Here is a 24,554-nt window from a genome sequence, read left to right as displayed (position 1 = left end):
ATTGAAAACTTTTGTGATTGGATTGCAAATTTTGACTGCTTTTTGTTCTTGTTTTTTGATATCCAGTGATTTTTCTTCCCCTTTGATCAGCCTCAATTTGTTATGCTGTTTTGGGTGTTGATAGCCCAGCAAATATGACAATCTTCTGAAAATGTGCCAATTTCAGGTAGATGCTTGGAGATGCTTTAACTCTTCCCCAGAGTAAATTTTTCCTGTATTTCTTCCCAACAGATTGGAATAGTTGGAAGAACGGGAGCTGGAAAATCCTCACTTACTTTAGGTTTGTTTCGGATTAATGAAGCAGCTGAAGGAGAAATTATTATTGATGGAATTAATATTGCAAAGATAGGGCTCCATGACTTGCGGTTCAAGATCACCATCATCCCTCAGGTAGGTGCGAAGTCCTGTCATTACCAGAACTTGTTTTGTAACAGTGCTGTTTCTGTAATGTACCGGGGAGAATATGTTTATTCCTTTTCTGATCTATAGCTATGAAATTGAGTCATTTCAGCATGCTCTTTCATGAACTTGAAACCAAGCTTTTTTCCTAGACTGGCTTCAATTTGCTTGTGCTGGGTAACAAGTAGGAGCTTGGCTATGGCCAAGTTGTGATGTGGAAGCAAAACCTTGGCCTTTGGACTTATGGGCTTTGTCAGCACCCCATGCTGATCACTTAAATGCTATAGACAGCTTAGTCTGAGTAGGGAGGTCTGATCCCAGCTGAACACCTGATTGGGGTCCCTTAGGTAACTGGGACCATTGCTCTGTTGGCCAGCAGAGGGGAAGTAAAGTCTGAGTATTTCCACTTGTGGGGAGCCCTCAGGGGACTTTTTCTAGAGATTGGTTTCCACTTTCATTTTGGGTAGTTCCATTCTTTTTAGAAATGGAATGAAGTTAACTGCGTAGTCTAGTTGTGAGGGATTGGGATTTTGCATTGCTATTTTAGGTTTGATATGCACTCTTTGAGCCTTTGTACAAAGCATTCTGACTTTGGCAGGATCTCATGAGCGAGGCATGCAGTACTGTTCACTCACAGAAACCTGTACATAACCATCCCAGTCTAGCCCAGCAACTGTGGGTTTGATAGTCCAAAACGTTTGGAAGTACGGCTTTACAAGCACCGGACTTACAGTCTCAAGTCTTCTTGTTCTTACTGTTTAGCCTGTATTGCCTGCCTGTTCTGATTCAAAGTAAGACCATAAATTGTGGTTGTATAAATCACTGTTGCAGCACACTGGTAAAAACAAGTGAGCACACTGTAAAAGGTTTTCTGCACCACTTCTTTTGGAAATCTGGGGGGGGCTTTCCTTTTTCCTTTTGATCACTGCACCAGTCTGACACTACTCGGTCAAAAGTATTTCCAAAGTAGTATTTCTCCATGTCCAAGAAAAAAATGCATTCATTTCATTAATACTGCAGCTGAAGACTTTTGAAATATTTACAGATGGTGTAATTCCCTAAGAAGTGGAAAGTTGACCTAGTAGTCCCTGCGGACAGAAGGTTGGGCGGGGAGTGCCTGTTCTTTAACTTAGTAGCCCAGTAAAAAGAAAGCTGGCTGGGGTTTTTTTGTTTGGTTTTTTTTGGGTTTTTTTGTTTTGTTTTGTTTTTTTCTGGATTCATGAGTTACTGACTCATGGAAAGGTCTGGAGTGCCAGAGTCTGCAGAGGGCAGAAGTCAGGCCCCCAAGAGACATAAGGAGTAAGGGTGAGGGAGAATAACTTGCTGTTATTGGGAAAAGTGAGGTCTCACTCCTAAATTCAGTAATTAGCTTGCTTGCAACTGCATCTGGACATGTTGTTTTCCTTTCGCTATCTAAGAAGTATTTTTGGAGCACTTGCCATGTTCTGTGTACATTGTCAATTACCTCTTTCTATGACTAGGATCCAGTATTGTTTTCTGGCTCTCTGCGTATGAATCTTGATCCTTTTGACCAGCACTCTGATGAAGACATTTGGAGGTCTTTGGAATTGGCTCACCTGAAAACCTTTGTATCGTCCCTTCCTGATAAACTTAATCATGAGTGTGCTGAAGGTGGAGAGAACCTCAGGTACATCAAAGACCTGTGCTTGTGAAAATTGCCTTAAGAACTAAATGAGAACTGAGAGAGGTGTGTGTGTGCCCTCCCATCTGCAACTAGACTTTCCACTTCCAGAAACCTTACAGCTCACTTGGGACAGTATGTAGCTAGGTCCTGGCAATAGCAATGCGGTGTGGAGCTCCCTCCTGCCCCATATGAGAATATGGGGAGGAAGTTGGGGAATTCTTACTGCGTGACCAGGACATCAACCAACTAGGTTTTATTCAACATGTTTTAAACTCTCAAGTTTGGGAATTCAAAGTAATTTAAGAAATACTCGGAATGCTGCAAGGTTTGACAGCTTGGGCAGTCTTAGAAAGGATTTTAGTAGCAGCAGCCTGCTATTTATAGTGGATGCTCTGAACTTACCGTAGGTCTTGCCCACCAGATGCAATTTTTCTAAGGGAGTTGTTAGCTTGCTTTTTGCACCATAACAGGGATGTATGTTTAGTCTTTAGAAACCATTTAAAGTCCAGTCCTCAACACTGTGTTGATTCAGTTATGCTGAAACCATTTGTAATGTATTCTCTTATTACATTGCCAAGACTTCATTGTGAGGAGGATGTAGTTTCCGATGCTGTTAGATACTCTGCAGTGAAGTAGTAAGACTGACCTTATCTATTTTGCTGGATTCTTGGCACCTATACTTAAGAAGAGTTCTTACAAGGAATTGCTGGGCTTCAAAATGAATACTGCAAACTTGTTCTGACTTTTTTTTCCCCACCCTCCCATCCCATCTGTGTAGTGTGGGACAGCGCCAGCTGGTGTGCCTGGCACGAGCTCTGCTCAGGAAGTCCAAAATCCTGGTTCTAGATGAAGCCACAGCTGCTGTTGATCTTGAAACAGATAAGCTTATACAGTCAACAATAAAGTCTCAATTTGAAGAATGCACTGTATTAACTATAGCACATCGTCTGAACACAATCATGGACTACACAAGGTAAAGTAATACCACTTTTATCTTGAAGAATGGCATGTGTGACCTGCATTGTGCTCTACTTCAATGAGCACCTTTGTGTTAGCTAAATGTTTACCAGTGCATTTTTAGCCACCTCTCTGCAGAGCTGCTGGAATCCCTGTTTTGATGGGTGGGGTGTGTGTGTGTTCTGGCTTGCGGTGGCTGTGCTTGGCGTGGGGAGCTCCTCTGATCCCTGTGTCACACTGCTGTTGTGCCATTCCTGCCCAGGCAAACCAGGAAGGGGAGGAAGGCGAGGATAGGAGTCTATTCCTGGGTCTTGCCCTAATTTAGGCACAGCTGGAAGAGGCATCAGAGCTTTAGGGAGCTCATACCCTAAACTAGGCACAGACAGCATCAGGAATCAAAGGGGCAGGTCCTGTGCTTGTCTGAAGTTTATTCAACTTTTCTCTTTCCATCGCTTTTGGTTATAGTTCATACAGCCTCCCTCATCCCCTGCTGCCTTGCTAAGGTGTAGTTGAGGGCAGAGTTTTTGTCTCATAACTTCAGTTTTAAGCTCTCTTGTCCTTTTTATCACAGAATGGCAGAGAGCAAAGTGACCAGTGATAAGATTTTTGTGTACTTTTGTAGACCTCTCTTTGTGCTATCAGTAGTGAAAGATAAGAGACAGGAGCATTGCTGGTGCCAGGCCCAGCACCAGCAGTACTGTCACCAGATAAACACCCAGTTCAGTCACGGCAGCAGGTAACACAGTGCAGCAGCACCTGCTTAGCGAGCATCTCTGCAGTGCCTGGGCAATTAGTGGAGGCAGCTGAAGACAGTGTTTGAACTGTGAGCAGACTTTACTTGCTGTGGTAACTTGCTAATTCCAGCTGCATGTTTGTTTTGCATAAGCTATGTCTGCGTTTGTATTTTGTGAGCAGGAGCTGTATAACAGCAGTTAATGTGGTGTAGTATTATGGGAAGGTTATCCCAGATCTTGCAAGGTCTTAGGGACTCTCACTCACCTTGACACGGAGTGCTGCCATCTAGTTTCTGGCTGGCTCAGAGCACAGTCAGAAGACTCATGGCTGCCTGCAAATGACTAGGTAAACATGTGCTACATAAAAAATAGACCAGGCAGACCATCTGCAATGAGGTCAGGAAGGACAGAGTTGAGAACCTTGGTCCATTCATACAGTCTGGACTGTCTTTTCTTGAGTATAATGGCTACGCTACAGTCCCTTTCTGTCTGTACATATACATCTGTGTTCATTGGCTTTCTGGATCTTCTTGTGACCATTTTTTTTTTTCCTTGTTTTACAGAGTTTTAGTCCTGGACAGAGGAGAAGTGGTGGAGTGTGGCAGCCCAGACCACCTACTTCAGGAAAAAGGCATTTTCTATAGCATGGCCAAAGATTCAGGCTTGGTGTAATATTTGAACTTGGTTAGTTTGTGTGGGGAAGAGGGAGGTGATACATCAGAGAACTGTAACTTCCCCTGGGCTGGTGTGAACTGTACAGTTCAGTTTCAGATGTAGTGAAGTCAGCCAGAGCATGGCGATGGAAGTAACATAAAAATGCAATTTTTTTCTTTTTTATTCTCCTTAGTATTGATTTTAGCCAGCTTTAGGAGAAGCACACACTGTGCAAAATACTTCAGAGACTTTTAATTTTTGCCTGAAATATGTCATTATATGCTCAAATGTAAGGCGGAGTGATTCATCAGAGAAGTTCAGAAAAGCTTTCTTTTCATCTGCTCTTATGTTCTGAAGCCCCCCCCCCTTTTTTTTTTGTTTAAAACATTTTTGCAAATGCTAGTTATTTGCTTGTTTGCTGATTCCTCATTTGATGAGCCATCTATTGTGGGATGCACTTGGAACATTTTGTGGCATATAGTACTATAGTCCAAAGATTTTTCTTGTGAAATAATGTGTGCCAGACTTTCTCATTATGGCATTTACTGTACATGGTTAATGCTTTTATGCATTCTCCTAAAGATTTCATGTGTTTACAGTGTATAGCAGCAAATTCACTAGGAGAAGTCAGTAGTGCTGATGTGAAAAAGCACAGTCAACTTCAAAGCAGTATTTAAGCATGTCTAGAATGACAATCACTCCAAAACCAAATTTGTGCAGCAGCTGGTGTGTTGCCGTATGCAGTACCTGGTTTCGCACCCAGTTCACTCAGGAATTCTGACTTGGGTGGCGAATCCTGGTTACGCCTGTGGGGACTAGGCTGAGAAGTGAGGATTTGCCTGAGCAGAGGTTGCAGGCTCGGCGTGACATTGATTGTAATACCCTTGGCTTTGGCAGTTCTGTGCTTTAATAGAAGCTCTGCCATGTTAAGGACCATTAGCCTTATATTGAAGAAACATGCCCTTCATGCTGCTGCTGTTGACTCTTTAAGTTTTGTGGCAAACTGTTCTGTTACAGTTGTTTAAAAAAAAAAGGTTTACTGTTTTTAAAGTTCTGTGTCAGAGGGGTCTAACAATTCAATTACCAATGGAGTCTGGTTTTCAAGATCTATGTTGAATGTTCAGTTTTCTATGGGAAGAAAAAAGTTAATTTTCTCATGTTCTGATTAGTCTTATTTTAAAGGAAAATGCTGGAAGAAGGCAAACTTAAGTCAGACGGACCCAAACACTCAGCACTCTGAGAATGTGGACTTCTGTGAATGATATTGCTGACCTTAATACTAGACAATTGTCTTCTTTAGAGTAAAGCTATTTATTTTTTTGTAAATTATGACTCTGAAATTGAATAGACTGAAATTTTCTTTGGTATTTTTTGTAATGACTATACAAATATTTGCAAAGAACTTGCAGAAAAAAAAATTGTTTGAAAGATAACACGATGTGTCGTTTCTTGCTTTGTATTTGACAAAGGGTTATCTTCGTCAGTTCAGGTTTTTACCTTGAAAATAGAAATTATTGATGCTGCTTAGACTAGCCAGGCTGCTAGGCCTGATGCCTAGTGGGTATTAGCGTGGGTAAGAAACCTTGAGTGCAAATAACTGTGTGGTGTGGTAGGGCTGGATCACATCTCATGGTTTCTCTTGTAATTTGAGTACTGCAGTTTGTTGAGCAGACCAGGTAATAACGATGGATCAGTAGTGCAGGATTCAGCGGTGCTGTGGACCTTTGTTATACCCATGGTGTCCATGGCCTACATCTGCCACATTTCCTGGCCATCTTGGTGGTAATTTCCTCTGTGGAAATGGAAAGAGCAAGGGGTGATTTGGGAGTTTGGGGAGGAGCGGTGGGTTTTGGTTTTTCGAATCGCCTAACACTTACGCAGCATTGTGATGGACAGAAGGGTGGAAAGACTGGAGCAAATGGTTAGTAAGAAACCGAGTACAGAGCAGAGGAATGAGCTGGTCGGGTAAGGTGTGTGGCTGGTCTTGTTTTACTCAGCTGCATTAAAATGGAGACATATCTATCTGCAGAGGAGACCCAGAGGAGGAACTGCGAATAGCACCGTGAGACCTTTCCCACTTGGGGACAGTCATCCTCCAGGAACACTTCGTGATCCTTCCCCTTCCACCCCCTTCTAGGAGAGCCCTGGGAAGGAAAGCAGAGAGGGGCCACTGGCACTGGACAACCAAAGAGCAAAGCTCCCTGTGCGCTCTCCTTGCCTGTGCAAACTAGTTATCACCAACACCTTCCTCAAGGCAGAGCTGTGGAGAACGTCCAGTGAAGAAATTCAGACTGGGTTTCAGATACCTTTGAAAAGCCTTGTGGGTTTAGTGTAGCTCATTACTGAGATGGGGACTCTGCAAGTACTCTGCAGGTTTGGGACTGGATTCAAAGGAAGCTGTATTGCTAGAGTTCTTACTTTGGTGGAAACCGATTTCAGATTTGAGGAAATGATGCTTTCCATTGCATGCTGGTTAACAGGGATCTACAAGCCTTAACATTCCTGTAAGTCCTTTGAAAACAGTGGAACTTGCACTTAGGAGCATGGTTTGTTTGAAACACACACCTTGCAGAATTATGGTTCCACTGTGTAAAATGTTTGCAGTGGAGTTGTCTGTGTAGGAATTACTTAAACTGCATTTGCAATCTCAAACTGGGTACACTGGAAAGTGTCACTGGATGTTCTCTGTCCTATTCATGGGCTGTTGGTGATCATTTGGGGAGCTGCGTGTCCAAAATGCTGTATTTTGCAGGATAACCTTCTAAACAGTGCAGCAAGGGGTCAGAAGACTGCTCTTTGTGTGTGCCTCCGTCTTGTTTTTTTTTCAGTGACGTGGTTATTAATATGCATCACTCTGCTCTCCCACTTTTATCTATTTATACACTTGCTAGCACAAACTGTTCTGCCCCAGCTCTGGAGTAGATACTCTCTTCTGTTTGCCCTAAATACCTGTCAGTGCTTTGTGCTGTTGCTGCATTGATTCATGATCCTGATTCCAAATGTCTGTCCTCATAAAAATGATGAATATCTTGTCTGGATGTAACTTGAACAAAGTTGTATTATGCATGATGAGGATCAGTCTGAACTAACCTTTCCTGCACACAGAGCTAGCTGAACAAATGCAGCTTTCTTCCCACAGAACCTATGTGTAAGAGCAGTGTCATATAGGTGCTTTGGGGTACCTTGAGGTAGGAGCGGTATAGCTATGAGATCCTGTTTCAGCTAGGAAAGAGAGGGCCGTATGCTGATCCCTGCATGCAGTGTTACTGGGATCAATTGCAGAAAATGATATGACTTGCTGCAAGGTAAGGTGTTAGAATCTGGCATTAAAACAAGTAGATTTTCCTTCTTTAATCTGTTTTCATTTTTCTGTGTGTTTGGACCTAATGCTTATTTAGTAGTTGGGACACTTTCAGTGCTTTGGGGTAAGTGAAATCTAGCCTGATGGCATGGGACCTCCAACACAAGAGAGCCTGGTGCCATCCAGCAGGGATCAGTGACGTTACAGCCCAGGGCGATGAGCCTTCCCTCCAGCTGTTGGGGGGCACTGGTAAATTCAGGGGTGTGACACTGAATTCCAGCAGCTGAGCTCAGAGTCATGTAGCGGACACCTATTTTCTTTGAATGCCTTGATGTCACATATTTTCCTTTACGCATCAAAGCTAATGCCAGCTCTGAAAGACGGCATCTAGGACAGGAGGTGGGAACTGTACTGGGAGCCTGTACTGCAACGAGCAGCTTAGTCCTTGGGAAGGATGTGAGCTGGGCACCTCCATCCAGCTGCTGCAGAGCAGGGTTTCCCTGAAGCGTGTTGTGGTGGCATGGCCTGTGTTCGTCCTGTTCTTGTCCTCCAGGTCCCCAGCTGGTGAAGAGGTAATGATCTGCCCACCGGGAGGATCTTCACAGCTGGTGGTCTTGTGCTTCTCTAGGTGGGTGGGTTCTCACTTCCCATAGAGCATGTGGAAGCCTAGCTCCGTGGTTTTCCTCTTCTTTTTTTTTTTCTTCTTTTTTTGATAAAGATGGCACAATTAATTTCGTTTAGATCAGCAGAAAAAATGGAAACCTTATTTAGCTGCATTGCTGGCTATTTATGTGTATTTTGTGAAAAATTTGCCAAATACCTGTCAGGCCTGAAAGTAAGTGGCCAGACTTAGCATCTTTACTCTTACCTAGAGAAAGGCTCTGCCTCTCTTCAGCTCATTCCATGCTCTTTGCTCTATGGACCATTTCTTCCACTCCTTGCAAAGACCCTTATCTTTCAAAGCAAAGCTCTTTTCTTTCTCTCGGAACCATTTTGTTCTGATCTGTTCATTAAAACATTAAGGATCTGTGAAACCAGTTCAGCCCCTGCTGTGCTGTATCTTCTGTCTTACAGCAATACTGTGTGTGCCACTGCAGCCCAGGGGAAGCTAGAGCTGGTGGTGGTAATAATCATAAATGTTAACATATTCATTATAAACATGTTAATATTTACAAAAGAGTAAAAGAAAACTGTTGAATTTACTGTATCGGATTTCAGTGCGTGTTGATACTTCCTGGCTAACATTATTTGCTGCAACATGGAAGATCTCTCACATCTGGAAGAGCTGATTCTGCTGAAAAAACAGCTCAGAATTTTCAGGAGACTTGCAAATAACACCCTAGTTCTTCATGTGTGTGAATACAGCTACTTCTGTAAAACAGAGCCCTGTCTTGAGGCATCTCTGAAGATAGCCTTTAGTGGTTCAACCGCAATGTAGCACAGAAACAGTTGTGCTCTGGGTCACCGATGCCTTTAACATTTTGGCATTCCTGTGCATATTGTGACCATCTAGGGAACTAGGAGCGTGACTTACACCGAGTTCATGCCAAACGTGCAGTTTGTAAATCGATGCACGACACCTTCATTCCTATTTGGCAATTTTGGTACTACCTTAGACTTGGAATCATAGGACAAGAATTTTTTTTTGTTTTTTAAGGTTGTTTTTCTCTCCTGTGTATGCTGTGCTCTCACTTTGAGATAGCCTTAAACGAGGAGGAAAAACGAAAGGGGGGGGGGAAGTAAACTAACTTGGAATTGAAAGCCCTAACTCTTGATGTCCAGATTGGACAGACAACTGGAACAGTGAAAATTTTATAGCACTAATTAAACTCTTGACCTCATTTCATACGATTGCATGGGAGTCCTATACTGGCTCAACTGGCGGAGCAGGTGGCTTTGTGAGGATGAAGCACTGCCACGAGTAGCTGCTCGGGCTGGCTGGGCTGGGGTGTCTCCCAGGGGCTGCATCGCGACGATGCCTGCTAGCTCCCAAGCCCCCTGCTCTGGGTTCTGCCTCCATTGCCAGTGGCCTGGCCTGGCCACCTAGCCGCAGCCTGCCTCAGGCAGGAACACAGCTCGCCCTGCCCAGCCAAGAGGGTGGTTGGAAATATGGGTTCTCCCACAGAAAGGCGGGGACATCGTGTGTTCTTGCTGTGGTCTAGGTAAAAACTTGTTTTTTCTCTAAAGTCCCTACTGGACCTAGACTGAAACACTTGTTTTGCTCCAAAGGGAAAAATAGAGTTGGAAAGCCACTGAGATGTCAATAAACCCTCTTTAGATTAGTGGATTTTATTTGGGCTTGGGTGGGTAGGTAACACTGAGCTAAACACAGCTGCTCTGTGTATGTTGCACTTAATGCTGCACAATAGCTGTTAAAAATTAATGCTGCAAAAGTGTAGACAGGGCAAGTCCAGGTGCTCCTCTTCATCAGCTCTAGACATTCAGATTACTGGAGGTGTTGGACAGACTTTTCTTTCTTAATATTTAAAATTTATTCAGAGCAACTTATGAAATGGGCTGTTAGCATAGTTCTGAGCCTGCTGTAGTTACCTCCTGGGCTAATTCTGTAATTCAAATAGTCTAACCTGGGAAGAAGTACCTTTGTAAAGACCCAGCAGACCTGTCCTTTTAAACACTGCTTTCTGTCCCTTAAACCAGATTTTCAAGAGAGGATGGTATCTCCAAGTATTAACTCCTTTATATATTTTGCTTTAACCAACTTCCAGATCACTTCCTTGTGATGACTATTACCTTTTTTGTGAAACTTGAGCTCCCGATTTCTCACTCACTTACAGGACCACTTGGACATAAAGTTGGGGACTCTGGCTCATCTGAAACACGTTTTTTTTGTCACATGTAATTTTGGGAATCCCTTTTCTTTTGCCCTTTCAGCACAGCTTGACGTGTGAAAGCTGATGGTATTTTTGCTTGCCAACTTTGTGCAAGCCAACAGCAAAACTGCGCCCTTTCAAAGATTACCAGTGTGAAAGTATGTTTTTATTATTTTCGCCTTCTGTTGCCTTCTCCCTTTGTTACCAACTTAGGAACGGAAAGTGAGCATTTAAAAGATGTTTATATGGGAGATTATGGTATGCTAAAAGATGTCTGTTTCAGAATTATCCAGCAACATGGGTACTTCTGTTTCTCTTTGACCTCACTTAAGAAAAACACCTAACTTATATCTCGCTAGTTCTAAATGCTCCTGGTTTTGAGATCCATTGATAAACCTTTAGAGTGCTCATAACTTATATCTGTTTGAGGGTTTTTTTGTCTCTGCCCTTGAGTTAGGTTTGGAGAAAGTAGAGGGAAAAAACTGCCTCTTTCCTGGTATTTGAGTATCAGTATGGCAGCAGGCATTGGACTTGGATATCTTAGGCACTTGTCCAGCAGAAACTGTTAACTGCTCTTAACGTGGTGGAGAGGCTACTGAACAGCTGTTGGAGAAGAAACTGTGGGGTTTTGCAGGTCTGGGTTGACTCTTCCCAGTTTGAACTCTCCTATCCCCTCCCTCATTACTCCTTTTTATACTATATTTACTTTAGCTTACTGAAGAGAGCCATTTCAACACTTTGATTCTATTTTTATTTCAGCTTTCTAGAAAATGAAGTGCTTTAACAAAAGTCACAGTAAGCAGCAGTATCTCACAGTGTGATTTGTTTGTCACATTCTCGTTGCAATTCCTGAGGAGAGGCTTGGGGACAGCTCTGACCACAGCTCCTTGGCACTGCAGGAAGCCCAGGAAGGCTTTGCTTTCAGCTGCTGTTTTGGTTTAAGTACCATCTGAAAGATGACCATGCCAGAGGCTCTGCGGTGCCAGGGTGGCACGTGCAGGAGGTGAACTTGCAGTCAAGAAGAAAACCAGGAATGAACTACCAGGTCAACGGGGGAGTCCCTGCTGCTTTCCCCATCTGCCAGACTGCCATGCTGCAGGGATCAGAGGAGAACACTTTCCACCACACAAATTCCTTGTGGCCACATTCACTTCGGAAATGTTGGCGTTGGTGTTTGGACATGCTCCACTGTGACCAACTGGCATTTGGCAGCAGGGCTGCTCCAAGCCTTCAAGCAGAAGGAATGATGTTCTGCTGCCCACTCCCAGCCAAGTTACTCTCTCCTGCATCAGTGAGCCCGTGTCTAAGCTGGCTCTCTTCCTCCAGGCAGTCTGTTAGCCCTCTGCGCAGCATGATTCACTCAGGGCCCCTCCAAAGCTGACACGGAAGGAGATGGAGTGGATCTGATCCCCAGCTGCAACAAGAGGCAGCCTGCAGGCAGCCGTATGCTCTCGTGCTTAGTGGCATCCCACTTCCTCTTCCCTACTCCCCCGTGTTTGTGCACTTTGGGTGACTAGATCCAGCTGCTCGCTGCCTTGGAGTCCACCATATCTGTGTAAGAACAGCACTCAGGTGAGCAGTCCTTAAGACATTGGCAAAAGACTAAATTTGTTCTGCCTGGAACTTGCGACAAGCTGTAAACAGTTAAGTTTGCTTGCTACCAGTTAAATTCTTGTTTGCTGTCCATAAAATCTGGTTGGCTTTTAGATAAAATCTGTGTAATCTTTAAGTATGGCAGTATATTTGGGCTCTATTTATAGTATAAATCGGAAATGCTGTGGTCTCTTTCTTTTGGCTTGTTTGCTTTTATACCATGAAAGCAACAAGGCAGTTAAATTCTCACTGGCTCATTTTCAGCAGAAGAGTGAGGTTGTGGTATCTGGAAACATAATGAAAATGGAATTGCTGTGTTTCCTATGGAAATAATGTCTATCCCAAGTCATCCCTTTTCATCTACTCACTGCGGTTATAGCTCAAACAAGATTTGGTTGAATGTCAGGCATTTTAGAGTGAAACCAAGATAACTCAATTACGAGATCAATTATTCCTGATAGCGGTGGCATTATGGTATACTCCATGAGTGAGTCATGCAAGGCCTGATTCTTCCATTAGTCTGTAGAACAGTCCCTTCTGAGCTATTAAGTGTTCCGGAGTATCAAATTCGGCTATCCAACCATTTTCCAAGACTAAAATCCTGTGAACATTAAAACAGAAGTGTAAGCTTGGGGATACACCAGCAGCTGTAATAAACTTAGTTATTTCTACTTATTTCTGAAATATAAATTTCAGTACTTGCTTGTTATTCAACCAAGCTTTCCAGCAGCTTTTCAGCTGGGAAACAGCTGTGGGATAGAAATAGGTGTCTGATGAGTGACTATTCAAGTACTGAGTCTGTGGAAGGAGAGTTTTGTGGCAACTGAGACTGGAGTAAGATTTGTGAACGTGTGTTTTAGCTTCACGATTTTAAGATGAAGTAAAGATCTGTAGCCGTGGTTTCACTGTCAGTGGGGGGAAAAAGGGGTAAGATACAGCATGAAACGTGTCATGTGGAAATAAATTATTGTCCTGGTTTCAGCTGAGATAGAGTTAATTTTCTCTATAGTGGCTGGTATGGGGCTATGTTTTGGATTTGTGCTGAAAACAGTGTTGATAATACAGAGATGTTTTAGTTGTTGCTGCATTAGTCAAGGACTTTTCAGCTTCCCATGCTCTGCCAGGTGCACAAGAAGCTGGGAGGGGACACAGCCAGGACAGCTGACCCCAACTGCCCAAAGGGCTATTCCATACCACATGACGTCATGCTCAGTATATAAAGCTGGGGAAGAAGGAGGAAGGGGGGACATTTGGAGTGATGGCGTTTGTCTGCCCAAGTAACCATTAGACATGATGGAGCCCTGCTTTCCTGGAGATGGCTGAACACCTGCCTGCCCATGGGAAGGAGTGAATGAATTCCTTGCTTTGCTTTGCTTTGCTTGCGTGCGTGGCTTTTGCTTTACCTATGAAACTGTCTTTATCTCAACCCTTGAGTTTTCTTACTTTTGCTCTTCTGATTCTCTCCCCCATCCCACCAGGGGGGAGTGAGTGAGCAGCTGCGTGGTGCTTAGTTCCCAGCTGGGGCTAAACCACGACAATTATCTTCGATTAACCTATTGGTGCCTAGCTGATCTCAGATAGCTCCTGCAATCTCTCCAGCAAAGCTTTGAGGGTTAAACAAGAAAAGGACAGAAATGAAATTGTTCACTAATACTCTGTGGTTTGTCTAGTTCACACAAGTTGCCTGTGTCTTCCTTCCTCCTTAGGAAAGTGGCTGAAGATATTACCTGTCGCAGTCCATGATGGTCTTTATCCGGTGAGCTATTGTTAACACTGTGCTGTCTTTGAACTGAGCCCTCAGGGTGGACTGAATCTGAAGATCAGTTTCTAAATCTACTGCTGCTGTGGCCTCATCTAGAATGAGGATTTTGGCTTTCCGAAGAAGTGCTCTGGCCAGACAAACCAGCTGTTTCTGACCAGTGCTGCAAGTAAGAAGAGGGATGGTAAACTGAGAGCAGTAGTCACTTTTCCCTGGGGTCAGAATATGTGATTAATTTGAAAATAGTAATGAAAAGGTGATTGTTCCCCTTCCCTGAAAGGGTGATTGAGGCTGGTGGCACTGCAGGTAACAGCATGAAACAACCTAAGGAAATGAAGGGAGTGTATTACTATAGCACCCAGGAGATCTGCACTTAGAACAGGATTCCAGTGTTTTAAGTACTGCACAAACACAAGCCACCACAATGATTAAGTCTCAAAGGTCTTCCAGTAGCTGTCTTATGATTTGATTTAATGCTGCTAAACAGGACAATAATGCAGCATTTGCTGTCTGGGCACTTTTTTTTTTTTTTTAATGAATTAGACTCCTTGTCCCACTAGCTCTATGTTCTCCTAGCCCACAGGCTGGCACTGCCCTGCCCCTGTCTTTCTGCAGATAAGGTACCTTAGGTTTTCCCCTTGGTCAGTGCATTTATATTCCAACTGATCTGGCAAATCTGCAACAAAGTTCTTGAGCTGAGTCAGTTCCAAAGCTGTCCAGATGTCTGCATCAGTGTATCGGTTTAATGGGTCGAGATTCATTCTTAGAGAGCCAGAAAACAAAACTGGATCCTGAGCACAGAAACAGTACAAACAACTCCTGAAATGAATTATAAAAATGAGCTCTCCACTTTTCGCTGCTGGGTGCAAATCTGTGGCTAATGTTATATTGAATGGGAGACGAGCATGGCATAGAGGTTATTTCCAACTTTTAAATTTCTGAATGTGTCTCCTCTCACAGAACCTTTATAAAACCTTCCTAGGTGTTAAGACTTACAACACTGCTGAAGCATCTTGGAAATTAATTTCGTACCTGGGGAATGACAGTTATCTTGGTTCTAAGGTCATGGAGACCTAGTTGAGCAATATCTAGTCCATCAATTAGGATCGCTCCTTCTGCAGCTTCCACTAATCGCAGCAATCCCACAGCAAGGGTAGATTTCCCAGCTCCTGTTCTTCCAGTTACACCAATCTGTAAAGTGCAATGGAAAGCTTTTGGTTTTGATGTTGATCACTTTCCACAGTTGGACAGACCTGTCATGTAGTTCCTCTTGGCCTTTTGAAGAGAGACAGCTTTGCATGGATCAAATCTTCAGGGCTGTTCAAGATTCATGTCGTCTAGCAATACGTTCTTAAAGGGAATAATTTATAATTTGTAATTGTTTTGTATGAAAAGGAATCTTGAAAGGCTTTGATGGGAAGAATAACTACAAGACTTAGCAGCTAGAACGAGGCCTTGATGTGGCACTAGATTTAAAAAGTCAAATTCCTTTGCTGTAAGTCTGCTAACCCTCTGTGAAATATTTCACTCAGAAGAATGTATAGGGTATGCAGCAATCCTGGAACACTACTTTGTACTAGAAGAGGTGTGCAGTGTGATAGATGGAGAAGGGCTCATACCTCACTGCAGCTTTCACGCTGACAAGTTACGTTGGTGTAGGGCAGGGACTGTATTTGCCCAGATCTGATCACTGCAAAGCACTGTTCACACTTTGTAGCTCTTCTGAAACAAGTGGCTTTGCTTACCTTCTCTTGCCCATTGATGGTTAGATTGACATGCTTCAGTGCTAACTCCAAATTTGGCCTGTATCGCAAACTATAGTTTCTAAATTCAATTCTTCCTTCAGTGAGCCAAACTTTACCTTGACGTTTGCCATTCACAGTCCAGGGTGCCTAAATCGATGAAAACAAACAGCAACGTATGAAGCCGATTTAAATTACCAAATCAAGTGGCCATACTGAAATGGGATGCTTATGAAGACATCTGTGCCAAATTGCCCTGATCTGTTTTCTGTTTCCAAAAGAGAAAAAGGTCTCTAACTTTCATATTGCGAATGTTGACTTTTTACGTTGTGCAAAGATGCCAATCATCTTAACTGAAAATGGGGATAAACATTTGTTTGCATGTCAGAGTTCTGACATTATGAGTGGTTCAATAAAAAAGATTTATATGCCCCTGTAAACAGGACTGTGAAAGTCTCCTTTAGTAGGATCTCAGGTCAGCATATGGATAAATAATTTTAATGATTACAGAAAAAAAATATTGCATTGGAGGCTTTTAGTGGCTAAAAGGCTATCTAGCAGCCATCAGTTATCAGAGAGTTGCATCTGAACTCGCGCAATAAATACATACTCCAAATATGGGCAGAAAATACAGCTCATTCCATGAGTGTTACCAACTGAAGCTATTTTAATGGCAATCCAATGCTTAACTCTCTTAAGGAAATAATGATGATCAGAGGTTATAAAACAAGCCTAGTCACTTGGATAAAACCCAAATGCTGCAGTTCTTTAAAGGAAACATAACTGGCCTTTTAGAGGGGGAAAACTAGGGGTTTGTCCAGCTGGAACAGAAAAGTTACTCATTTAGTTTGCAGAGGTGTTCACCTCTGCTGGTAAGGTCAATAGTTGGTTAGCTACCTCCTTAGGAGTCCTCACGTATTCTCTCACTCTCTCCACAGAAACAATGTTGTTCTCTATTTCTGTCCAGGAGCGCACCATCCAGTTCAGAACACCAGTTATCTAGCAGAAAGAAACAGAAGCATTTGGGCAGATAAAATAAGTCTTGACCTGTGCTTGTGACATACCTGGTACTTTGTCTTAGTGTTTAAGACCTCCTCATCAGCTAATTACTTGATAAATCATCCCTTAAAAGGCTAAAAAATAACCACAGATGCTTGTGAAAGTTTGTGAAGCTATGTTTAAAGAGCGTAGCCAGCTCCCCCCATATAGAGAATGAAATGCTACTGACTTGGGTGCTGAAAGATAGTGTGACTATTTCTCAGGTTGCTGTGTAACTAGTCTACAAGCAGGTAAGACAGACGCTGAAGACCATGCTTCAGTTGCTCAGAGCATGCTGTGATTTAAGTATGAGTTCAGATGCAGGAGGACGAAGATAACTGGTACGTATGTTTATCAGGTTCATTCTCTCTAAGGGGCCATGTGCTCCAGATGCTCTGGGTTTCAGAAGTGACAGCAGGGTTTGGTAAAAGGCATCTAGAAAGCCACAGAAATAGTTCATAATTTCTTAGAAATTAAAATGGTAGCAGAAATTAAAATGCAAGTTGCTTTTGATGAAAGGCAAGCATAGTACTACTTCAATGCTGAGTTACCTGAAGAGCGTATGCAATGGAGAAGCCAGCAGTTCCTGGACTAAGATGTGTTCTGCCCATTGCTGCAAACAGTGCTGCAAACAAGACGATGCCATTGCCTAGAAACTCCAGGTTTGTAGCAAGCCACCTGCAAGAGGAGGAGAGTACAGGGCTGTTGCTGGGTGCCCTCTTCCTTTCTCTCAACAGCATCTTGTGTTGCAAAACACTTGTGGAGCTGCTTGGGTACAGGGTGCTCAACAAAGCTCTTGTCATGCCCTGGTTGCTCTTACCCAGCCACCCTGTAGCTCATTAACGGCTCCAGTCTGTCCAAACTGGTTGGCTTATGGTCTCTGTTAGGATTTTCTCCAAGGCCTGCTGGATGAGAGCAGCCAGCACACAGCTTCTTGGATGAGCTGGTCTAACATCTCTCACTCTTTCTGGTACTCCTCACTTGTTTCATGACTGGTGGCTGATGGCTCATTGTCTGATGGGTTCTGCATCCACCACAGGCCTCATGTGCTCTGTTATGCGATGATGGGCCTCACCAGGCATGTACTACAGCTTCCTGCATTTTGGACACCAAGTGATACCTCTAGCTGTGTGTCAGCATGTGTGTGTCTAGCCATACAACAGAGATAGGAACATATTGGTTGTGTGAGAGGCACGTTGCCAGAGAGGGGTGCAGTGTGAGTGATAACGAAAGAGGCTATCCTACCCCCAAAACACTGTGCACCACTGTCTCATCTTCTGTGTACCTCCACCCAAGCCCCAAGAGCAGCCATGTCCACTCACCAAGGCCATGGGAATAAACTATCATTTTCTTTACACTGCAGATTTGTACCTGTCAGCAACTGCTCCAGGGAAGCATATTCGCTGATTCCCATTCACTAAAAAATTGCTCTTCAAAATAAACCTCTCCTGGTCCTTGTAAGCACGGATCACGCTGCTCCCTTGGAACGTTTCTGAAATGTGGGAGTAGATGGGTGACCTGCTGGCAGCCTCTATGCGTCTTAGCTGGCAGGAGGTGATGACATAGAAATGCTGGCACAAAGGAAAACGGAAGGGGAAGTGATTAGAAGGTTTAGACCTCCATGGAGGTGCTCCACAAAAAATTTGGGAAGGGCTCCACAAGTGCAATGGTACGTACTGTCCTAGTGTTATAAAACCAAATGTGCAGGTAGGAGATGTCCTTAAAAGGTGAGGTAGCATTTCTGCCTGTCCTATCTTCATTAGGAATAACCCCATGGTTAGTTAATGCAAAGAAGCCAGGGTCCTCTGAACTCACAAAGCCTCTAAACTCACGTGTACTTTCTCCTGTAGACCAGCCCTTTGCTTGATAGAGAACAGAGGCATACTTGCACCCTTACTTGCCCTTCCCTCATGGTCAGGCTTAGCTAGCAAAGCATTTGAGGTTTCAGAGCCCAATGGGAGAGCTGCATGGCATACATGGATATATTAAAAAGTAGCGTGGGAATTCTGGAGGAAAGGAAAAATGCTTTTGGTCTTAATATGATTGCCTTTACACTAATGGAGACAAGGAGTATTGCTCTAGGTAGGATTTGATCTGGACATCAGAAAAGCACAAGCCTCTTTGTGAGGTCTCTGGGGTGCTTTGAAAGGCTGAGGTGATGTGGGAAGAGCCACTGACATTACTCCTGTTCAGATGCAATTCAAGATGATGAAACTAGTTTCTGCATGTCTCTGCTCCTAAGAAATGGAAGGAGGCTCTCTGCTGGGACACACTCATGCTGCTTCAGCCTCTCCTGTTTGTGTATCTCTATAAGCTCCTACCTGGAATGCAGCATAAAGAACAGTCAAGGGCACTATGGCCATTGCTGCTCTTGGTGTAGCCACTATAATCACAAGGTAGATCTCTAGCAAGTTGAACAAGAATCCCAGCAAGGACTTCAGCTTGTCAGGGATGACAGAATCAATAGCATCCATTTCTCTGGAGAAGCAGTTCAGCAAGTTTCCAATGGGTGTTTGCTCAAAGAAGACCATTGGGGATCTAGCAACATTCCTCAGCAACTGCAGAAAGAGCTTGTGTGATGCTAACACGCCACCTAGAAGGACTGCTGCTGTGGAGGCAAATCTGCCAAGGGCTGTAATATAAAAAGAATAATAATTATTACTAGGTCTGAACAAACTCACCTTGGATTTCCCCTTTGCGAGATCATTATTTTCACTTAGTACTGTGAATGCTATACTAGTGAAAGGAGCTGACTTTGTCTTTGGTAGCAATTAAGCCAAGCCTCAGAGTTGCAGGGTAAATGACTCTTTCCGTAGGGTAGTTACAGAGGGGCGGAAGACCTTCTAAGCAAGTTTGATGGAAGCCACGGATTCAGCATCTTGAACACATAGGACAAATTATTTATTCTTCACAAAATGAGCTTGACTGGAATTACTTTGAATTACTCAAAGTCTAAGGTTTCCTGCCTTACAGGTTCACTGTTATCACAGAAGGGCACCCAACCCTTCCCACTCTTTTCAACTTGTTCAAAGCTTTCTCAATCTTTTGTCACTTGGGCTGAGATTTTTCCAGATTGGATTTCTGTCCTAAAACAAGTGATTTTTTTAAAGAGTGACCGAAAGAATTGTGGCCATTTTTAAAGAGAAAGATTTAAAGAAATGTAGAATTCTACAACTTCCTTTTTTTCTCTCTCTTTACACTCAAAAGACCTAAACCAAGATTTAATTCAGCATGGAAAAGAGCCACCGCTTGCGCTTTGATATGATTAATTTATATTGGAGGAATGGAAAAGGATAAGAGGAGGAAAGATATGCAGAAGATGTTGGATACAAGGGGGCAGGACAGTAAAATAAGGATGTTGTAGTTCTTCCATTGCTGAATGCTTTAGGGGCTCAAGTCATTTAGTTCCAGCAGGAAATATAGAGGAATCACTATTCATCGTGGTCTGCTGAAAGGCACAGGAGAACACTTCTAGCATACCATGAAGGAGAATTTCAGGCAGCAACACTGGAAATATTGTTCAGATCCCTTAGAAATCCTCTCTGTGCGTCAGAGCCTGTAGTTTTAGGTCCCATGCCAAACCTCTAGGGCTGGTGCCAAAAACCCAGGAGGCTAAGAGCCCATGGGTATGCACTTGTTTATATTCTGAGAAAACATCCTGGATATGGGAAAGGGAGATGGAAATACAGAAAAGAATTAGGTGAGCAAGTTAAATGAACCTTGAACGACTCCTAGTGCACCGAAGACTCCAACTCTCAGCTCTGTGTGCTGCTGTGTCCCGTTGTGAACAGGGTCATCTGTCCACATGCTGAGCCAGTAACCACGAGAAAATGATACGGCTTGCTGACACGTGAACAACAGAATGATGTACACACATAGTGGTAAGCCTGTTGCCTTCAGGTAGGCTGCATAAATTGAAGTATTAACCTAGAGCAAAACAAGGGGGGGAAAAATAGGAGGAGAGGTTGGGAGGACCAAGCTTGTTAGCAAGGAAAAGCAGCTCCGAAAGAAGGAATTATTTATTATGGCATACCTACTCGGTTATACGTCATGGGCCATAGCAACCATGTTAATTCTTTTTTTGTTTTCTTCATGGATGAATAATGAAGCCATACTTAAATAAATCCATGGTGTTAATGAGTGACTATTATCAACTGATGAACGTTATTGCAATAGGCTCATGTTACTGCTGGAATGCACGTAAAGCTTTCCTTATGCCAGGCAGTGGTTTTCACTTGTTGTCGGTGTGAGTGAGAACTATCATGTATCCCGCTGACTGTTTGTGTAACTGTTGATCGGCAGAGGTGAGGAGAATCCCAGTGTGGCTAATACTGTGCTTCCCTAGGGGAACAGCAGGCCCCCTCTGGGGGTGTCAGACTTCTTACTCTCGTCTCTTCTCAGTACCAGTGTGTAGCCTCAGGTATTTGTTTCCTTCCCATGTTTTACTGCTGCTACCACGTGCCCTAAATACACACCTCATCCATGCCTGACTCCTCCTAGCTGGAACCCCACATCTGCTTCTTTCCTTTCACAGTACCCTCCTTGCCTCAGCCTTTTGAGGTGTTTCCCTTGGGCAAGATGAGAAGAGTAATGTGCCTCTTTGCCCCTTCCCACCAGCCTTAAAAGTTTGTGGACAGACTCAAGATTGCAAGTTCCTTGTAATCTGTCCTCTTCTGCCCCTTACCACCACCTCACGCTGATTGCCTCAGCACGCTTTCCCCCTTCAGGTCAACTCTTGAATCAGGATCTCTCTCCTCAAGTGGTCATAATTTCCCCCCCCCCTCTCATTTCCATAATGTGCTCTCTGTAATGTACCTGCATTATTCCTATTTTGGAACCAGTGCTTAGATCGGGGCATCCAGGCAGATAGTTTGCACAGAAGGTGCTATGTAAGATAATGCTGAAATGACTTTGCCTCAACTATAGGGCAAACTTGTACAGCTCAGCTGACTTCCCTGGAGTTGCACTGGTTTAACTTAGGCAGTGAGCTGACCCACCTGCCATGAGTGGGTCAGTAATAAACCCATGGTTTGTGTCTTTGCCTTTACAGGAAGGTGCTGTGCTTACCCTGCCATGCTGAGTTTTCTCTCCCTTGGTTAATCTTCCTTTGGTGGCTGCAGCAGTGGTACAGTCTTGACTTACAGGAATGGTCTCCCTTCCAATAGCAGATTTGACTGAATTGTCACTTCATAAAGAAAAAAAACCTTTCAATTTTTAGTAAAGGCAAAGAGTATTTTAAAGCTGGATCTCCTTACCCATCTACCCCTATATTCATGCCTGTTTTGAGGGCGGCAGTTTTTGGGGTCGTCCAGAGTGACCCCAACCATTGTCCATATTTATCACAGGGGCTGGGCTCTGTCAAGCTATTAACAAACAGAGGCTTTAAGCATTCACCAGCTGTGGCTGGTTTGAAATGAGTCAGACCTTACAGCCCCACTGGAAAGTGAACAGCAAGCAAACGTATCAACATGCCTTGTACATGAGCTCTGGAACAAATTCTGGCTCCTTGTGAAATATAGAGAAAATGTTAGTCAACATCCACATTCAAGAGCAATTTCTTACCTATTCTTGAGTTTTGCTTCTTTGCTCTTATTATTAATTCCCCCAATCAAATTTGGATCAATCCCAAGCCTGTATCATACTCAGAGCCTCCATGTAGGTTTGTATGGGCTTTTGGAGCAAATTCTTCAGTGTTCAAGACAGCTTTAAGCTTACCTAAAGAGCTTCTCCTGTGATGGACCACTTCTAGAGGTGATGGTGCCTTTGGTGTCTCCTATAGCTGTGAAATAAATGGGTTTTTTTCCTAAATGCTTTAGAATCCCGTTTTGTCCTGTATAGCTTTTGAGAAACTGGTAATATGGAGGAAAGATTAATTACAAAGAATTGTTTCTAAGGGTAGAAGTATGAAGGTGAGGCTTGAAGAATAGCACATATAGTGAGTAATTCTGTTTACTGCATGATTGTTGTCTACTAAGATGGAACTGTTTATTCAAGAACCAATTTTGAGGTGATGAGTCAGCTAATTTGACAGGCATATTTTTCCCCACACAAAGTGACGGCTTACTGTGATTGGCTCTCTGCTTTAAATGTCCATAACAGAACAAGTGTAAGACTGTCTTTCACAGTTTTATTCCCTTTTCCCTCTTCCCAACTGTGAACAGTAGCTGACTCCCCCTTCCCCCCAGTTCTTTAATGTTAATATTAAGGAAACAATTGACTGATAGACCTAGGAAGAATGATTCCAACTCATTTGGGTTACCTGGAAAACCAGTGCCTGCCTTCTCTTCTGCAGTAATGTGTGAATGAAGAAATTCTGCAAAGGCCCCATTTCTCTGTAAAAGTTCTTGATAGGAACCAAATTCTGAGATCGTTCCATCCACCAGCAAAACAATGTTGTCCACTTGAGGCAAAATGTTGATTGTGTGAGTCACCAGCACACGAGTCTGCTTGAATAAAGAGGGAACAGTTACAACTGTTCTGGTGTTTCCCTGCTCACTCAAGCTCTTGCAGTCAGCTGTCTTCTGAAGAAAGACATGTACTCAGTGTGAGCTATGGTTTTTACTAACTTGGAGATATTTTTGTTGTTTATTCCTATCACTTCTGCCTGTCTCTTTGATGAAGTTTATCTTTGCAGCGCAGCTTTGTGCCCATTTTGAAAGTGCAGAACTTGGGAGCGGAGGGGTGAATCAATTTGCTTTGTGTCACACACAGCATAAAAGAGTGAGGATGGGAACTGAAGCCTGAAGACCGAGGCTGGCACCCTGTGTGTAGGAGGACCTTTTGCTTGGCTCACTGACCAGTTCCATGTTGTTGATTCCCCTCAGGCTGAAGCTCTTAAGTAGAATGATGTTAACTGAAGCGTATGTCACATTTATTGTCACTGATATCAATATTTCAGAATCAAATTTGTGCCTGAAAACTTCATCACCCTGAATGGAGTTGAGTGCAGCTCCTTTTCATTTAAATTTCTGAGCATATTTGCACAGATAATTACATGTAGGAAAGGACGTAAGAAAAGTAATTTTTCCCTAGATAACAAATCGGCATGTTATATATTTCTAATACACAATCAAGCCCTTTGAGTACTGCTTAAGTCTGACACCTTCCTTCTTTGCCAGTCTTTCTATGTTTCAATACAATAATTACATTCTGATACTTGCAACCAATCTACACGTGAAGAGAAAGGTATTTGTAATCAGACGTGTCTGTTTTAATTGGACTTTCTAATGAAAGAAATTACCCATTTTCCTTCTACAATGTTGTCCTGGTTTCGGCTGGGATGGAGTTAATTTTATTCCTAGTAGCTGCTATAGTGCTGTGTTTTGGATTTAGTATGAGAACAATGTTGATAACACACTGATGTTTTGGTTGTTGCTAAGCGGTGTTTACACTGGTCAAGGACTTTTCAGCTTCCCCTGCTCTGCCAGGCGCACAAGAAGCTGGGAGGGGGCACAGCCAGGACAGCTGACCCCAACTGCCCAAAGGGCTATTCCATACCATATGGCCTCATGCTCAGTATAGAAACTGGGGGGAGTTGGCGGGGGGGCAGCGATTGCTGCCTGGGGATGGGCTGGGCATTGGTCAGTGGGTGGTGAGCAATTGCATTGTGCATCACTTGTTTTGTATATTCTTTTATAATATAATTATTATTACTTTCTCTTCCTCTGCTATCCTATTAAACTGTCTTTAAAAAAAAAAAAACAAACCCATGGGTTGAGATAAAGTCACTCACCAGGGCGGGGGGGAGGGTGAGTGAGCAGCTGTGTGGTGCTTAGTTGCTGACTGGGTTTAAACCATGACAAACCTGAAATTGAATCAGGTATTTGTAGGCAATTTATACCATGAAACAAATAGAGCTGCCCTAGCATTCCTTCTCATGTAACCACATTTATTATCCAGAC

The 24,554-nt window shown here is 43.3% G+C and overlaps 2 protein-coding genes across 12 annotated transcripts in view; one reads left to right on the top strand and one right to left on the bottom strand.

Moving 5' to 3' along the window:
• The window catches only part of LOC140658945 (multidrug resistance-associated protein 1), a 58,356-nt gene extending 52,540 nt beyond the window's left edge, over positions 1 to 5,816 (top strand). For 2 of the 3 annotated variants that reach the window (XM_072878039.1, XM_072878038.1), the window contains exons 28-31: positions 232 to 390; positions 1,881 to 2,047; positions 2,823 to 3,017; positions 4,299 to 5,816. In XM_072878039.1, coding sequence (XP_072734140.1) covers positions 232 to 390; positions 1,881 to 2,047; positions 2,823 to 3,017; positions 4,299 to 4,407 — 630 coding nt within the window. In that variant the 3' untranslated portion in view covers positions 4,408 to 5,816. The remainder of the gene's footprint in view (positions 1 to 231; positions 391 to 1,880; positions 2,048 to 2,822; positions 3,018 to 4,298) is intronic. The other variant, XM_072878041.1, reaches the window with a different exon arrangement.
• Positions 5,817 to 9,490: 3,674 nt separating this feature from the next.
• Positions 9,491 to 24,554, bottom strand: part of ABCC6 (ATP binding cassette subfamily C member 6) — a 31,036-nt gene continuing 15,972 nt past the window's right edge. For 2 of the 9 annotated variants that reach the window (XM_072878565.1, XM_072878566.1), the window contains 13 exons: positions 22,913 to 23,096; positions 22,369 to 22,432; positions 21,721 to 21,838; positions 20,373 to 20,580; positions 18,975 to 19,285; positions 18,025 to 18,224; positions 17,205 to 17,331; positions 16,513 to 16,614; positions 15,619 to 15,765; positions 14,906 to 15,064; positions 14,498 to 14,664; positions 13,842 to 14,036; positions 9,494 to 12,715 (listed from right to left, as the gene is read on the bottom strand). In XM_072878565.1, coding sequence (XP_072734666.1) covers positions 12,607 to 12,715; positions 13,842 to 14,036; positions 14,498 to 14,664; positions 14,906 to 15,064; positions 15,619 to 15,765; positions 16,513 to 16,614; positions 17,205 to 17,331; positions 18,025 to 18,224; positions 18,975 to 19,285; positions 20,373 to 20,580; positions 21,721 to 21,838; positions 22,369 to 22,432; positions 22,913 to 23,096 — 2,091 coding nt within the window. In that variant the 3' untranslated portion in view covers positions 9,494 to 12,606. Of the gene's footprint in view, positions 12,716 to 13,841; positions 14,037 to 14,497; positions 14,693 to 14,905; positions 15,065 to 15,618; positions 15,766 to 16,512; positions 16,615 to 16,670; positions 17,089 to 17,204; positions 17,332 to 18,024; positions 18,225 to 18,974; positions 19,286 to 20,372; positions 20,581 to 21,720; positions 21,839 to 22,368; positions 22,433 to 22,912; positions 23,097 to 24,554 lie in introns of those variants that run through there. The other 7 variants (XR_012045032.1, XR_012045034.1, XR_012045033.1 and 4 more) reach the window with 7 other exon arrangements.

The sequence above is a fragment of the Ciconia boyciana genome, chromosome 13, assembly GCF_034638445.1.
Source record: "Ciconia boyciana chromosome 13, ASM3463844v1, whole genome shotgun sequence".
Lineage (NCBI taxonomy): Eukaryota > Metazoa > Chordata > Aves > Ciconiiformes > Ciconiidae > Ciconia > Ciconia boyciana.
The sequence above is the reverse complement of the archived record's forward strand: the minus strand, read 5'-3'. Positions and strand labels throughout refer to the sequence as shown.